The sequence below is a fragment of the Terrapene carolina genome, unplaced genomic scaffold (assembly GCF_002925995.2).
Source record: "Terrapene carolina triunguis isolate 2854851 unplaced genomic scaffold, T_m_triunguis-2.0 Scaffold194, whole genome shotgun sequence".
Lineage (NCBI taxonomy): Eukaryota > Metazoa > Chordata > Testudines > Emydidae > Terrapene > Terrapene triunguis.
In genome coordinates, this window is record NW_020664545.1 from 1865198 (window position 1) to 1879884 (window position 14687).

Here is a 14687-nt window from a genome sequence, read left to right on the forward strand (position 1 = left end):
TTTCTATCATTTGTCAAGCAGAATTGGCAAGCTGTCATCTTCAGTCTTACTCTTCATAGTTAAACTTATTTGTGAGCTGGTGTCAATTTTCCTTTCACACTGTTTGGGATGGAAGCTGTTCATGGTGATGTCTGAACTTAAGCACAATAGAATGCAATGAATGTTGTTTTTTAAGTACCTCTCCTAGTTCCAATCATCCTTTTTTTTTTCTTATTTCTTTAGTTACAGTTACAGAAAACACAGTATTTGCAGTTGGGACAGAGTCGTGGGCAGTACTATGGAGGGTCACTGCCAAATGTGAATCAGATTGGGAACAGTACCATGGACCTGCCTTTCCAGGTGAGCTTCAGCTGCTGTTTATACATTTTAAATCAGTGCTGTGACTTTCTTCAACTGGAGACTGTACAATCAAGGCTGATAACAGGCCCAGAGCACAGAATCATAACCTCTGCCGATCAGCATCACTTTATTAAGGTTTCAGTCCTAAATGATGTAATTTTAAGGTATAAAAAGCACATAGTGCTCTATGGAAAAATATGCATGTTACCAAGAAGTTGGTTTATATAGTTCTGCTGCGTTCTGGTTGTGGACATCTTTCACAATTGGTGCCACATATAAATGCACGCTGCCAAACGGTAACTCTGCTTTATTAATGGTTATAGTGCCCATGTGCATCTGCATAGGACTGTTCATAGGCAAGGCCCTTTGTTTTCAGTTTTTATTTTGTTTAAAATTTTCTGGGAATTTACTGGTGTTTATTACAAAAAATTTAAAAAACAGTTAAAAAAATTAACTTCACAGTTTCCTGGGTAAATATTGGGGGATAGGAAGAAAGGAAAAGAGCAACAAATAAAGAAAAGCAAGCATATTGAAAGTATAAGCAGATTAATGCTGTGGTTTATTTCATGGACTGTACATCAACTGTACATACACGCGCATGCGTATATATATCTGCCATGACATTGCCTTACTTTAAAAGACAGCCTTGCCTCTATACATAAACTAAAGTGCATCTACTTAATATATTAGATTTTCTTAACATAAGTATTTTTACATACTTGAGTGGTCCATAATTTGGTCAAAATTGGTAAAAACCATGTAATAGCTTTTGTAAAAGTTTTTAGTAAAAAAAAGAAAAACAAAGGGCCTTATTGATAGTGTGACCAGTATTGGACTTATCATGGGACTCGTCTCCAAAGGGGTGACGGTCTAAAGGCAAAAGTGAAAACACACACTGGATAAAATAATCCTGGCCACAGAATAAGATGTGGGTGGGAGGTGAGTCTATTACAGAATGAATATTTTGTGGAATTGGGTGTATATTCTTGGCAACTTTTTTTTGAGGGGGTAAAATCCTTTAATCAAATGTCCTGTGACTAAACGTCCACTTCTGAGTAGGCCCCATTCTTCAATATGGCTAATACTGAGGTTTTGTTATACTCTGGCTAATTTTTGAAATGACTCCTTTATTGAGATTATTTTTCTCATTATGCCTGAAACTGATGGCTTGTTTCATTTCATTATTTGTGGTTTATATACTAAATCTACTTAGCTTGCTTCTGTATTAAAAGATATTATCAGGACAGTCCTAGTTATGCATTTTTTTGCCCTTGTTACTGATTAATATCCCATATTACTAAAACTTGAAAACTTTTAAAATCTCATTTAATTTTCTCTGTTTAGGTTGCTTGTGTTCTGTGTATTTAAAAGTTTTACATAATGCCAAGTGCTACAGTTTCGAAGTGCTCTGTTCCTGTCTTCCCTAGACTAGGGTAATAATGTCCCAACTCAAAGGAACAAAAATTCTTCCATCCTCCCCAGAATGAATCCTCTGCCCACTTTTCACCGCTCGAGCTCTGCAGAATTCCTTCTCACTATATCACAAGGCTGCCTCCCAGGGTCTTCTCCATGCAGGCCTGGCTAAGTTCCCTCTAAGCCCCTCAGCTGCTTATTAAGCCCCATGCAGGGGCTCAGGGCTGCGGCGGGGCGGGGCGCTTCTCCCTGCCAACCCCAGCGCGGACCTGCCCTGGACTTGCCATGGCCAGCTGGGGAGAGGAGCCCCTTCCTCGGCCGAGCCCAGCCCCGCCGGAGCTGCTGGGGCCACGGGAGAGGCGCCTCTCCCCTGTCCCCGAGCTGCTGCTGCAAGAGAGGGCTGGGGGGAGTCCTCTCTCCCCACCACAGCCCCGGAGTAGCCTGCACCCCAAAGCCCTCGTGCCCGGCGGTGTAATGGCAAGATGGCTCTGTGGTTTGGCAGACAGGACAGTATACTGTATTTGCAGGACCTGAATGAAGGAGCAAATTTAGGATTTCCAAACAGATGGAGCAAAGGGATTCAGCAAAGCTGTTACGGTTGGCAAGGAGTTGAGGAGTGCCCAGTTTCTCCCACGTGGTTCATGGACAGCCCTTGATGTACGAATGGAGGCTGAGCGTTCTGTTTTCCTGCAGCTTTGCACTGTGATAATGTAGAGGATTTAGAGTGAGATGGCTTGGAAGTCTTGTCTGCAGCAGCTTCAGGTTCTGGGAAACCTGTTGCCAAGCAGTAAAAATTCTAGTGGCATATACATTCTTCTAAAGCATAAGATCCATAGAGTGGAATTGACCAGACTAGTTGGCTGCCCAATCTAAATGAAACTTTTAGAAAGTAAATTCAATTTTAAAATGTTCGATGCTTTAATCATCTTTGTTAGCAAAAATTTCTTGTTTTGATATTTTTATTTTGTCATTGTCTTAAGATAATTAGGATGCTGATAAGAGGGGGTGAAAAAAATGCCTTGAGAGAGACATTTCCTACAGAGCATCAAGTGAATGTTAGGAATCTGAAATAGTTCAGTGTACTGGATGAATCCCCTTCCTGCATCTTTTGTCTTCAAGTTAAGTTTAAGCTCTATTTGTGAGCATGTTCCTTCTGGACGCATGCTGCATGATACACCAGGAGTAACTTATGCACTATTTAGCAGTAGGTTCGTAGGTTACTCTATTCATTTCTATCGTTCCCGGTGTTTCAAAGATGGGGTAGAACTTAAAGGTTGGAAAAATAGTGCAAATTTAGGAGATCTGCTGGTGTCTGCCTCCCCCTATTACTAGCCTCTCTTTTGGGAGGTAGTTTCCAGTGCTTCTCCACTCCAGATATACTGTGTTTTGTCTAGTATATGAAAATTACATTTAAGGAAAAAGTGACATTGCCCAAATGATGATTGGCTGGTGTATCCGTAGCGGTTAGGTTTATTGTTAGTGCATACAGAATCAGGCCTAGCTGTGATATTTTGATTCTGGCCTGGTGGTTTCTACATGTATTTTTCTGTTAACTTTTTATCTCCCTTAGACTCCTTTTCAGTCATCTGGACTGGATACAAGTAGGACAACTCGGCATCATGGCCTGGTGGACAGAGTGTATCGTGACAGAAACCGCCTTGGGTCACCGCACCGGCGTCCGCTGTCCGTAGATAAACACGGAAGGCAGATATCCTTTGGTTTAGGGCATGGCATTAAAATGTTGCCTTCGTCAGCACTTTTTGTATTTAAAGTTTGGTTTACAAATTACTTTAAATAAACAAGCAGATAAACCCCAAGCATTGTAGAGCTTGAGTGTGGATTATAATGGGGGATGCCTGAGTTCCGTTCTGGTTTTGCCACTGATTCATTTTGTGACTTTGGGCATAAGAACATGCCGACTCAGATTAGAAGTCCACACAGTCTTGTATCCTGTCTGTGACAGTGAATTGTGTCGAAGGTGCAAAAAAACCCATAATGGACAACTGTCTTGCTTGCAGGGGATGTTTCTTCTGAAATCTGGACAGTTAATATCGCCTGTTCTGAAGCATTATCCAGTGTAATGTAACTGGATAGTCTCCTTATTGCTATATGGCTGTCCGATCTTTCACAAATCCTAATACTTCACTTCTTTGTATCTCAGATTCCCCAGCTGTAACAAGGGGACAATAATACATACTTACCTCCCAGAGCTGTTGAGAGGCTTAGGTAGTGCCTTGAGATCCTTTAGTGAAAACTACAACAGAAGTGCAAAATGGCAGTGTTGGTGGGTCTGAATCTTGTTTCAAAACTGAGCAGAACCAGGACCGAATTTTTTGCAGGTGATTTCTTCCCATTTCTAATATAAGCTGGCTCATATGAGTTCAGCATCTGCCAAGCACTATTTCTTGCTGACTTTCATAAAACAGAATTAGCTTATTGCTGTTGACTAGCTTTAAAAATGCCAGTGCCAGAGTGGTTATTGGAAATGAGGGTGGATCCTGCTGTTACTCAAAAATGACAACTGCTGGCCAGTTGAGTGGCATTATGTGGTCTCTCTCTCTCTCTCTCTCTCTTCAGAGGAAAGTTGTGATACAACCTATAAACACGGAGGGAGTAGTATTAATGTATGCCTGGTGGCGGAAGAGATGTGTAGGTGGAATAAACTGTATCTGAAGATGTAGGTTGAATTGTGTCCTCCTAGCAAGGTGCCATATTTCATGGCCCATCCCTACTTGTCTGAGAAGACTTCAGCCTGTGTGTGTGTGGTGGTGGGGAGCAGGGAGAGGGAGTCATTTTGTGTGTGGCTAGGGAAAACATAGGATTATATGGGAGGAGGTCAAGAAAAACGTTTGAGAAGGAGATGGAGAGTGATTACCCCTTCATTTGACTGTTCAGAATGACTCCCTCTATACCACTCCACCCTAGTAGGTATAAGCATTTTTTGTTTCTGTATTGTCAGGCTTGAATTTTTAAGTAGGAATGCTCTTTCCTACAGCACATACAAAGCCACCATTAACATGCATATTTTGTTTGAAATGTCATGCCAAAATCAGCATGACCTCCACAAGAAATGCTCTTCACTTTTCTCACTAGAGTGTATTGGCTCTGACCAAAGTAACTTAAATTATTCCTTGTTCAAAGCTTTCAAATGGGCCTGTTATCTAAACAAGAAGCTCCTGGTTTTCTCCCCCTTAACTAATTGAATCACGTGGACAGTTGTCCGTATGGCACTGTGTATCTGTCGCCTCCATCGGATACAAGCTGGAGAAGGTTAGTGGCATAATTCCATGTGCGTTAGTCTCTGGTCTGAGGTCTTAGATCCTGTGACAACCCTTAGAAATGCAAGAAACATTTGTTTTTCCCTATGGCAGCTTACAGTACTCAGGTTAATCTGGATTGCCATGTTTGTTTGTTTTTTACTGAATCTAGAACTTAATGTTTTTTCAACTCTTTATGGATTCTTTTAAGAGACTATATTTTAAAGTAAAGTATGCCACTGCATACTTAGATTTTGGGATGTAAAGTTGCCCAGGCTTACGTCTATAGAGGGGTAAGATGCTCAGAATTACTGAGTTAGAAAATCTTAGTTTTTTACCACTACACTGGAAGTGGGGCTGGTCTTTCTTCACAAGCAATCAGTGAGCAAGGAATGTGTAGTCATCTGTCCCCACCATCATGCCCCTTGCATCTGACAGCTGAAGTGCTTATGTGGTGTGCTGTGCTTACCAGTTTGAGGACACTACATCATGCAAGAGTGGCATGGTTTGAGTAGAGGACTGGGATCTTGGGACTCCCACAGTTTAATGCTGGCTCTAAGACAGGCTACTTTCGTCCGTTTCCATTGCTGTAAAATGTGGGTAATATCTTCCTCACAGAGATGCTGTGAAGCTTAAGCAATGTTTATAAATTGCTCTAAACTACAAAAGTGCTGCTGCTTATTATTTTATGAGACCATACACTGGCTCAACGATACCAGTGAAAGTACACCCCAGATGGTTTTCTATCTATAGTGATTCATTTGTTCGTCTTTGATGTTCCTCCTCTGTTGTGTTGTTGAAACAATTGCTCTATAAGCCCGTAATAAATTCATTTCTCTAAAGTTATCTGATCATTTCACAGAGAAATCTTGCCCAGCATAATCCCAGTGTAATATTTTACAATTATGAAGTGGTATTTCAGGTTTCTTTTAATTTGCTGAATTTCCCATGTGACTAATGGGATTATTATCCTCATAAGCGTCCTTAGTTTAAAAAGCTAACAGGTTTCTTTGCTTTCTTGCCAGGACCAATTCAGATTCTGCCTTGCATCAAAGTACAATGACCCCAACTCAACAAGAGTCCTTTTCAGGAGGGTCACAAGACATGCAGCAAAAAAGAGGTAAACTCTTTGGGGGCGGGTGGGGTGGGGCAGGGGGAAATGGAAAATCCATTTCAGAACTTGAAATCGTTAAAAAATGTTTTTCCCATATAAATGGGACTGTAGGAGTTATCAAAATGTGGTTGGTGCTGGAGAAGTGTGCCTCAATGACAGTTCTGGAGACTGACGTCCAAAATAAGTAGAGCATTATCAACGATAGAGCAGGCTTCTCATACACTCTATCCTGCCATTTTACTTCAGCCTTGTTTGGCCTGGCCCATCTTCAAGAGTAAGAAGGTAGTTTAGATTTCCTGGTCCATGCAGTCCATGATTTCTATGCTGGCACTACTTTCGGGGCTTCCAGCTAGTTCCAGTTTGTAGTGATGGTTTGCATTATGGACATGTTTTAGAACTGGACTGAGATCACAATGTTATTTCACATTGATCAATCATTTGGTGGCAACAAGTTTTTGGGTACGAGAGGTCACAGCGAGAGCTCTTTTCACAAAGAGAATATATTCCAGATGATTTTAACCAAGATTTAATACCCCCTGGTATCAATAGTACTGGTAACTCTGTTGGGGAAAATTGCTGTAATTGGCAAGGTTTCTTTTGGGCATTTTGTTTAGTTTGTTACTTGTTGATGATAACTGGCTTGTGACAAACATTCCAAGTTGGCAGTCTCATAAAATATTAAAACAAGTGGCAAAACAAAATCAAATTCTTGAAATGAATTCTGGCTTCAGAATCTTAGGACTGCTACATTTCCTTTCCAGTAAATTAATCCAACAGCTCTCAAGGACTTTCCTCCAGAGACCAACCTTATGTCAAAATATAAAACTTCCAGCATTCAGATTGAAAAACACATGACGGTTAACACTGATCGTTTAATGTGCAAGCTCTCAACTCTAAATATTACCTAGGTTCAGATAGTTTGATTCTCCCTTTGGGCATGTGTTGGGGATCAGGAGAATAGTAAAACTACCCAGGCCTTTTGTTAAATATTTAGAGGTGGCTTTGATAACTTTCACTTTCCATTTTTAAAATTAGCCATTGTAAGCTACTTGTGCAAAATTTATCAAATAGCTATGATGGAGATGCAATTCAAATATGGCACCATAGAGGGATCTTCTCCAGTTCTTATGGGTAGCAAATAATCAATGTCTTATACCTCAGGACCAATGTTTAGAAATAATGGGTTGGTGTTCTTAATGTCACTACTGACAGGTAGCAGTAACCATTAAGCATCACTGATGATTTTTGGTGCCCTCTGCTGGTTATTGCTTCTATTATCAGTTCCAAAATATATTGAAGGCCCTTTAATCTATGCAGTGAGATTTACAGATGCATCTAAAAATGACTGTTTTAGTCCTTGAAGAAATACACAGTAATACGGAAATATATAACAGTCAAGTACACACATTCTCCATTGTAACTACTATTATGTACTCTTTACACCACTGTTAGGGTACATCTACACTACAGGGGGGAGTCGATTTAAGATACGCAAATTCAGCTACGCGAATAGCGTAGCTGAATTCGACGTATCACAGCCGACTTACCCCGTTGTGAGGACGGCGGCAAAATCAACTTCTGCGGCTTTTTGTCGGCTGCGCTTACTACCACCTCCCCTGGTGGAGTTAGAGCGCCGATTCGGGGATCGATTGTCGCGTCCCGATGGGACGCGATAAATCGATCCCCGAGAGGTCGATTTCTACCCGCCGATTCAGGCGGGTAGTATAGACCAGACCTTAGTGAGCAATAAAACATGCAATATAAATAAACTTTTATATAGTACTGCAAACTTATACAGTGATTTCCAAACGTAGGCTCTGATCCCACAATCAGAGGCATGCACGTGGGCCTTTGTGCCCGCATGGAACCTAATTGGGTTGTAAAGTCTGCATGGATGCATTTATTGGATTGGGGCCATAGTGTAATATGTCATAGCCTAGAAAGGCTTCTGCAGATGGAAATCTGCTGTGTATGGATGTTCTGTCTGCATAGCGACATAGCCTTGCTGCTTGCACGATGAAATTGTTCCCAACTTTGAACCCATAAACGTCCTGGACCACAGAAATAGTATAAATTCAGTTTCTCATATCCCAGTGGAAATGTCTAGGTGTTGCCCCAATGGGGCAACATTGGTAACTCACTAGAAGCATTTAAGTCTTGCATATCACTTACTTAAAATAGAGCAGATAGAAAAATAGGATAGCCTCAAAGGGGAAACTACAGGTCCCAGCATGCAGTGCTCCATCTAGATTTGAGCAGTCTAAATCAGATTTGGAGTAAAACTTTCAAAGGCATATAGGGTATGTCTTCACTGGGCTCTTACTTACGTCTTGCCCCTAACATCCCTCTCCCCTCCACATACAACAACTCGCTCGCCCAGGCTTGATGCTTTTAAACTCTTGCCTAGCCGGCCCAACTGGGGTTATAGAGCCTGGGTACAGCTTTCACTCAGGCTGGTAACCTGCCCTCTGTACAGTAAGGACACACGCTAAATCATTCAAGTGCTGATAGTCTTCTAGTACCTTCCCACAGTTCCTCCTGTGTGTCAAGAAGGTCACACAAGTTCTCTCACAATTAATTGGGGAAGAATCACTGGGAAAAACCCCACTATGTCACCACAGCTGGGGTAGGTCAGCTGACTCACGGTCATGGGGCTCCACTTGCAAGGTTGGAGGGTCCCCGAGCTTGGGCTCCAGCCCATTGCCTGAATGTCTACACAGCAATTTTTCAGCCCTGCAGCCTGAACCCTGCAAGCCTGAGTCCACTGACCCAGGCCAGCCATGGGTTTTTTTATCCCTGTGTAGACATAGCTATAGAGTGGTTTAGCTTACTGCAGCACCAAGATCCATGGGATATGCCCCCAGAGGTCCAAATGATACACACATGTGAATGCAGCACCAATGAGGTACAGTAACTTGGTCAGGGCTTTGCCATAGGGCTGCTCACACCAGGGCTAGTCTGGTAATCACCCAAGTTAACTCTGCAGTGAACACACTTCAAAAACGACTTCGGTACTTATCCAAGCCTTACTAAAAGTCAGTGGGACTTAGGCTAAGTCACTTACATGCTTTTGAAAGTTTTCTTGGTCCTCGATGGAAAAACAAATAGCTTCTTAGAAAGCTGATGAGCTACACTTGGGGTGAAATGCTTTTTTTTAATTGATCTGGATATAGTTTTATTCTGAAATAGACATCTTATTTATCAGTTGAGAATAGGAATGGTTATTTAGGGTTAAGAATTACCACAATTTTTCCTGACTGAAAAATATTGTTTCTGCAGGATTTAGCAGATTTATAATATTGGGATGTGCTAACTTTTATTCTGTTTTCTAGTCTTATTATTGACTGTCCCTGGAATGGAGGAAAGCACATCTGAAACAGACAAAGCCCTCTCTAAACAAGCATGGGACACTAAAAAGGTAGAAACGCCAAATCTTTGTAAGGTTCAAAAGTTCTAGTCCAGACAATTTATTTTGTAAATATGTTTAGGTAAACATTTTGAATAATATCAAAGGGGTAGCCGTGTTAGTCTGGATCTCTAAAATCAGCAAAGAGTCCTGTGGCACCTTATAGACTAACAGACGTATAGGAGCATGAGCTTTCGTGGGTGAATACCCACTTCTTCGGATGCATGCCACAGGACTCTTTGCTGATTTTGAATAATGTTGAATTGAAATGAACTTTGCTTGCTCAGACTTGAGTTGAAGTTCTGTATTCTGCAACAAACCACCTAAAGTGAGATCAGGGAGCAGTATATCTATCTCTGTGCCTATTGCTGTCAACTGTCTCGGGGGAAACTGTATTCTAAACTTGAGTCTTGGAAGACTTTTCAAATGCAGAATGTCACTGTAATGAAATAAAATGCACTCTACCCCTACTTGTATCTCTGCTTTTATTTCTACCACTCACCATTCTGCCTCTTCTCTCTCTCCTAGTTTACATTTTTTCTGTTAATTTGTCTAATTGGCATTTTTCAAGGCAACTTCAGCACCCAAAACAGTTATCAGATTTTTGTTGTTTGTAAAACAAATGGTAAATATTCAGGACTTCAGTTATTTTGCTCCTATAGAGCTGCTATTGTCTCCATATTTTCCCCCATCATCCTGGTTACTAGATAGATAGAAGTAGCAATGGTAGCATTTGCTTTTGAGATCTGAATATCTTTTTAATACTTACATAAATCTGGATGTTTAAACAGGTCTGAATTATTGAATATTAATAAACTTTTGATTTTTAAAAAATATATTAAAGAACGAATTGGGAAAGGATGTTTGGTTCATGAAGTTCTTCAAAACCAAGGCTGAATTAATGATTTTCTTGAGCTGTTCTCTGTGTTAAAGTATTTTCAAAGTGTAACTGTGACTTCTCAGCATGGCAGCTTTCCCTTTTCTACGGTCTCCCTGCTCACCTTGGCAATTACGTGTTTTAACAGTCAGCCCCTAGCAAATGTAACCTTTTTAAAAAAGGTATGCATATTTTATAAAAAGGCGTGCAGTTGTTAATCAAGTTCCCTGTATTACATGCAGATTTTTATTTATATGAGTAGCTAATTCTGCTTTATGATCATACAAAGTGACTGCTGCCATCATATGGGATTTTCATATGAGAAGCCTTGAAAGTGACATTGTTGGGAGGACTGTAAGGTTCTTTTTCTGTGGATTACCACTGTATTATTCATGTCCATAAAGTGTCTAGGAGGCAAGTTTCTCTGAGCTAGTGGAACTCACTAAGATAGAAGTAGGACTTGTATTCTGGATGTACTATGGATGCCTGACTGTCTGGTTTATGACAGTTGGATGCATAGTTTTATACCTCATCTGAGAGCTTTTACTTTCTAACAACTGTTCTTTTAGCACGAAGATTTGCTAGCAAAGGCAGTAATTAAAACATTTCATACTATGATGTCTTATCAGGAAGGCTGCAATCCTGTTTTGGTAGAATGTACCCTGCAATTGTCCAGGCAGCTTTTCAGGAAAACAAAATGTGACATGGAACAGGAGAAGTCAGAAATATCAAAATGAAAATACTTGATGTAACAGACATTAGGGATCAGAGTTTATATCCTGAGCTGGGAGATATGGGGAGCAAGTACTTCTGTGTAGCCCTCTTGCAGACTCATGGAGCCGTGTTAGAGAGCTTTGCGTTTTTCCCCTCCATTGGTATGAAAGTTGTTATGCTGTGGAGCTTTTGGTGTGTGGCACTGTGAGGTGGGAGATCATAAGGGCTGAGATAATCTATTAAAGTTTTATTGATATACCTGTCTTGTACTTTCCAAGGTTTTTTCTAAAGCTCTACTTGCTTTTCTGTCACTCAATTAGCGTCTTTGTGATAGTTTGTAGATTTCCATTTATTTAACGTCGACACCCCCGACGTAGAGCGAGAGGCTTAGATTTAGTAAGAAAAATGACGTGGCCGATGTTTGCATGCTGACTCAAGCAGGAGATGTTTTACCCTTGCTCCATCTTCATTTTGTTTAGTTTATCATTGGAACTTTGAAGCTTAGTTGGTTTAAAGTCCATGCTGAGATCAGTTTTTGGTGTGGCACCAAACACCAATTTTGAGCAAGAAGAGGCTTTTAAGAGCACATGAGAAACTGCTCTCCTTAGGTTGTTTCATTTAGTAGGTTTCCTATCTTTTTAAACAAATTATTTCCTAAATGTTGTTTTGCACATGTCTGCCTTTCACAGTGTCTTTCTGTTCTATTTTAGACAGGGTCATCGAGGCCTAAATCATGTGAAGTTCCAGGAATCAAGTAAGTTTGGGAGTGGGGTATATGGTTTTGTAGGGCTGCATGTAGAAAGTTCACTGCCTGTACCTATGCTTCCTGTTCCACAAGCTCTATTGATTAAGGTTCCCTCTATAATGACAATGAAACAATGTTAGCCAGGCTACTTTTAAACCCTGAAAACGTGATGAATGCTAACGTTCCTTGAAAAATGGTTTGCTTGGCCATGATAACCCAGATGATGAAACCATTTAAAAAATGTTCTAGATTCAGTCTCTAACTAATTATACAGAGTACATGTGATTAAAACAGGAGACGGAGAGTCAAGAATTCTGAGTTTTATTCCCAGTTTGGCATGTTTTGTGTGAACTTGGACAAATCATTTTCTCTCTCTGTGCCTGATTCACAATCTGTAAAACTGGGGGCTATCGTCAATTAACGTTTTGTAAAAAGCATTGAGATAATCAGGAAAGCACATTACACACTGTGAAAGTCCGCTGGCTTTTTTGAGTTCTCTAGATATGCTCTAGAATGCATAATTCTGGAATAGATACACGAAGAGCCAGAGAGGTTGCCTGAGTCTCCTGTTGATTTCCTTAAGTGATGCATTTTTGGGGGTGCCTCTAGCAAATCCTGACAAATGAACTTTCACAGAGGGGACTTTTTTTTTTTTTTTTTAAAAGGACACATTATTGGCTAAATACTTCTCAGAACCTCCCTACAAAGTGGATTCAGTGCACAAATCTAGGCATAACTCAAAACTGATACAACTTTGCAGTTATCTTTGATGTGTGTCTTTGTCAGCAAACTTTTATCAGGCGCAGAAGCATGTGAGTGTACAAAAAATGTTTCTAAATGACTAAGACACAGGAGACTGCATGTTTCTGTGAGATACCTTATGCATACCTCAAGTAGAGTTAGTCACTGAGACGTAGGCTTTATAAGCACCCAAGGGATCATAATCACCCTGAAATGCACAAACTGTAGTTCCCTCTTCTAAATACACCTCTACCCCGATATAACGCGACCCGATATAACACAAATTCGGATATAACGCGGTAAAGCAGTACTCCGGGTGGGCGGGGCTGCCCACTCGGGCAGATCAAAGCAAGTTCGATATAACGCGGTTTCACCTATAACGCGGTAAGATTTTTTGGCTCCCGAGGACAGCGTTATATCGAGGTAGAGGTGTAATATGAAAACAACTGCAACCCCACTGAAAATATTGCCGTGTGACAACCATGGGTAAATGTTGAAACTTTATAACGGTGACCAGTCTAAATATTTTATATGTATATTTTTTACATAGCTTTGTGCATGACAGCTTCAGATAAACTTTCTTTTTGTATATCATGTGGGAAGTGTGTATGTAGACTAAAATCTCAACTGACTTTTGTTACTGTATTTTTTTTTTTTTTTAATTTAGCATCTTTCCATCAGCTGACCAGGAAAACACTACAACACTGATTCCGGCTGCACACAACACAGGTGGCTCTCTGCCAGACCTGACAAACATCCATTTCCCTTCTCCTCTCCCAACACCACTAGATCCTGAGGAATCCACGTTCCCATCCCTGAGTAGCTCCAATAGCACTGGAAATCTTGCAGCCAACTTGACTCACTTGGGCATCAGCACTGCCAATCAGGGTAAGAACATAGCCAAAGGGCTAATTTATAGATTGTCAGTAAAAACTCACTTTCTATCCCTCAACAGTTGTGTAGCATTGGTGAACATTACTAAACAGAACAGGAGTACTTGTGGCACCTTAGAGACTAACAAATTTATTAGAGCATAAGCTTTCGTGGGCTACAACCCACTTACTAAACAGCTGCTGTGTTTCATCTCAAAGTTGGCTTCATTGGTAGTTGAAATGATTTCTGTGTATGCAACTTGTATAAATCATTTTGGGATATAGAAATGTAAATCATAATTAATTAACTATATTTTGCGTATACATACTGTGATATTCTTCCATCTTTCATTCTTGGCACACATGCATTATTCTGGTTTTATTTTGTATGAGTCTTCCCAGAGTGAGATGCAATGTCCGCATCTTGGCAGTAACTCAACTCATTTTATGGAGCACCAGCCAGAGTGCACCCACATAGGGAAACCACTGCAGCAAACTTCTTGATTTCTTGTTTCCATTCCTTCTGTCCTCTCTTTTTGTTGTGGTGACTCTCTTGAGAGATTGTATCGTTCCTTTACCTGAACCTAATGTGGACTGTTAGGCAACTGAATTAATACATGAGCCCCCTAAAATATGTTCTAGTCAGGATTATTTGTAAGCCTGACTGTTTCATAGCACAAACTGCGTATTTGAAGAGATCCTAAATACACCCACCTATGTAAGACTTTCAGGAATAAACTTACAACCATCTGGACCACATTGCCTTAATGTTGTATCCTACTCGCTCTTTGTTTTGTTGTCGTCTTGGATTGTAAGCTCTTCAGGGCAAGGACTCTTGTGTTTGTACACCTCTTAGCACAAGAGGCCTTGATGCTGGTTGGAGCCTCAGGGCTTGCTGCAATACAAATAATACATAATTAAAAGTCACATTATCAACCGTGCTAGAAAAATGTCAGTAGACCAGCACAAATACTGTATTTTCAGGACCAGTAAGCTTTTCCAGACAAATAGCCTGAGCCAGTGATCAGAAAGAAAAAAGAATCAATCTCTGACTTGGGTTATTTTATTTTATTTAGAAATAACTCATGTTGCCTGAGCAAGCAGGTGCCTTATATCACTGAAAACACCATTAGCAAAGAAATTGCATTTTATAAAGCACCAGCCCAGAGGGCCACTGAATGAGTGCTGCCAGTATTCATTTCCTTATAC

At 40.6% G+C, this 14687-nt stretch overlaps 1 protein-coding gene across 3 annotated transcripts in view; it reads left to right on the plus strand.

The window, feature by feature from the left end:
* Positions 1-227: 227 nt before the first annotated feature.
* Positions 228-14687, plus strand: part of CRTC1 (CREB regulated transcription coactivator 1) — a 31830-nt gene continuing 17370 nt past the window's right edge. For 2 of the 3 annotated variants that reach the window (XR_002908691.3, XM_024209848.3), the window contains exons 1-7: positions 232-339; positions 3323-3460; positions 4961-5022; positions 6035-6129; positions 9456-9541; positions 11831-11874; positions 13274-13494. Coding sequence is in view for 2 of the 3 variants with exons in the window: in XM_024209848.3 (XP_024065616.1) it covers positions 322-339; positions 3323-3460; positions 4961-5022; positions 6035-6129; positions 9456-9541; positions 11831-11874; positions 13274-13494 (664 nt within the window). In the remaining variant the exon portion in view is untranslated. Of the gene's footprint in view, positions 340-3322; positions 3461-4960; positions 5023-6034; positions 6130-9455; positions 9542-11830; positions 11875-13273; positions 13495-14687 lie in introns of all 3 variants that reach the window. The other variant, XM_024209850.3, reaches the window with a different exon arrangement.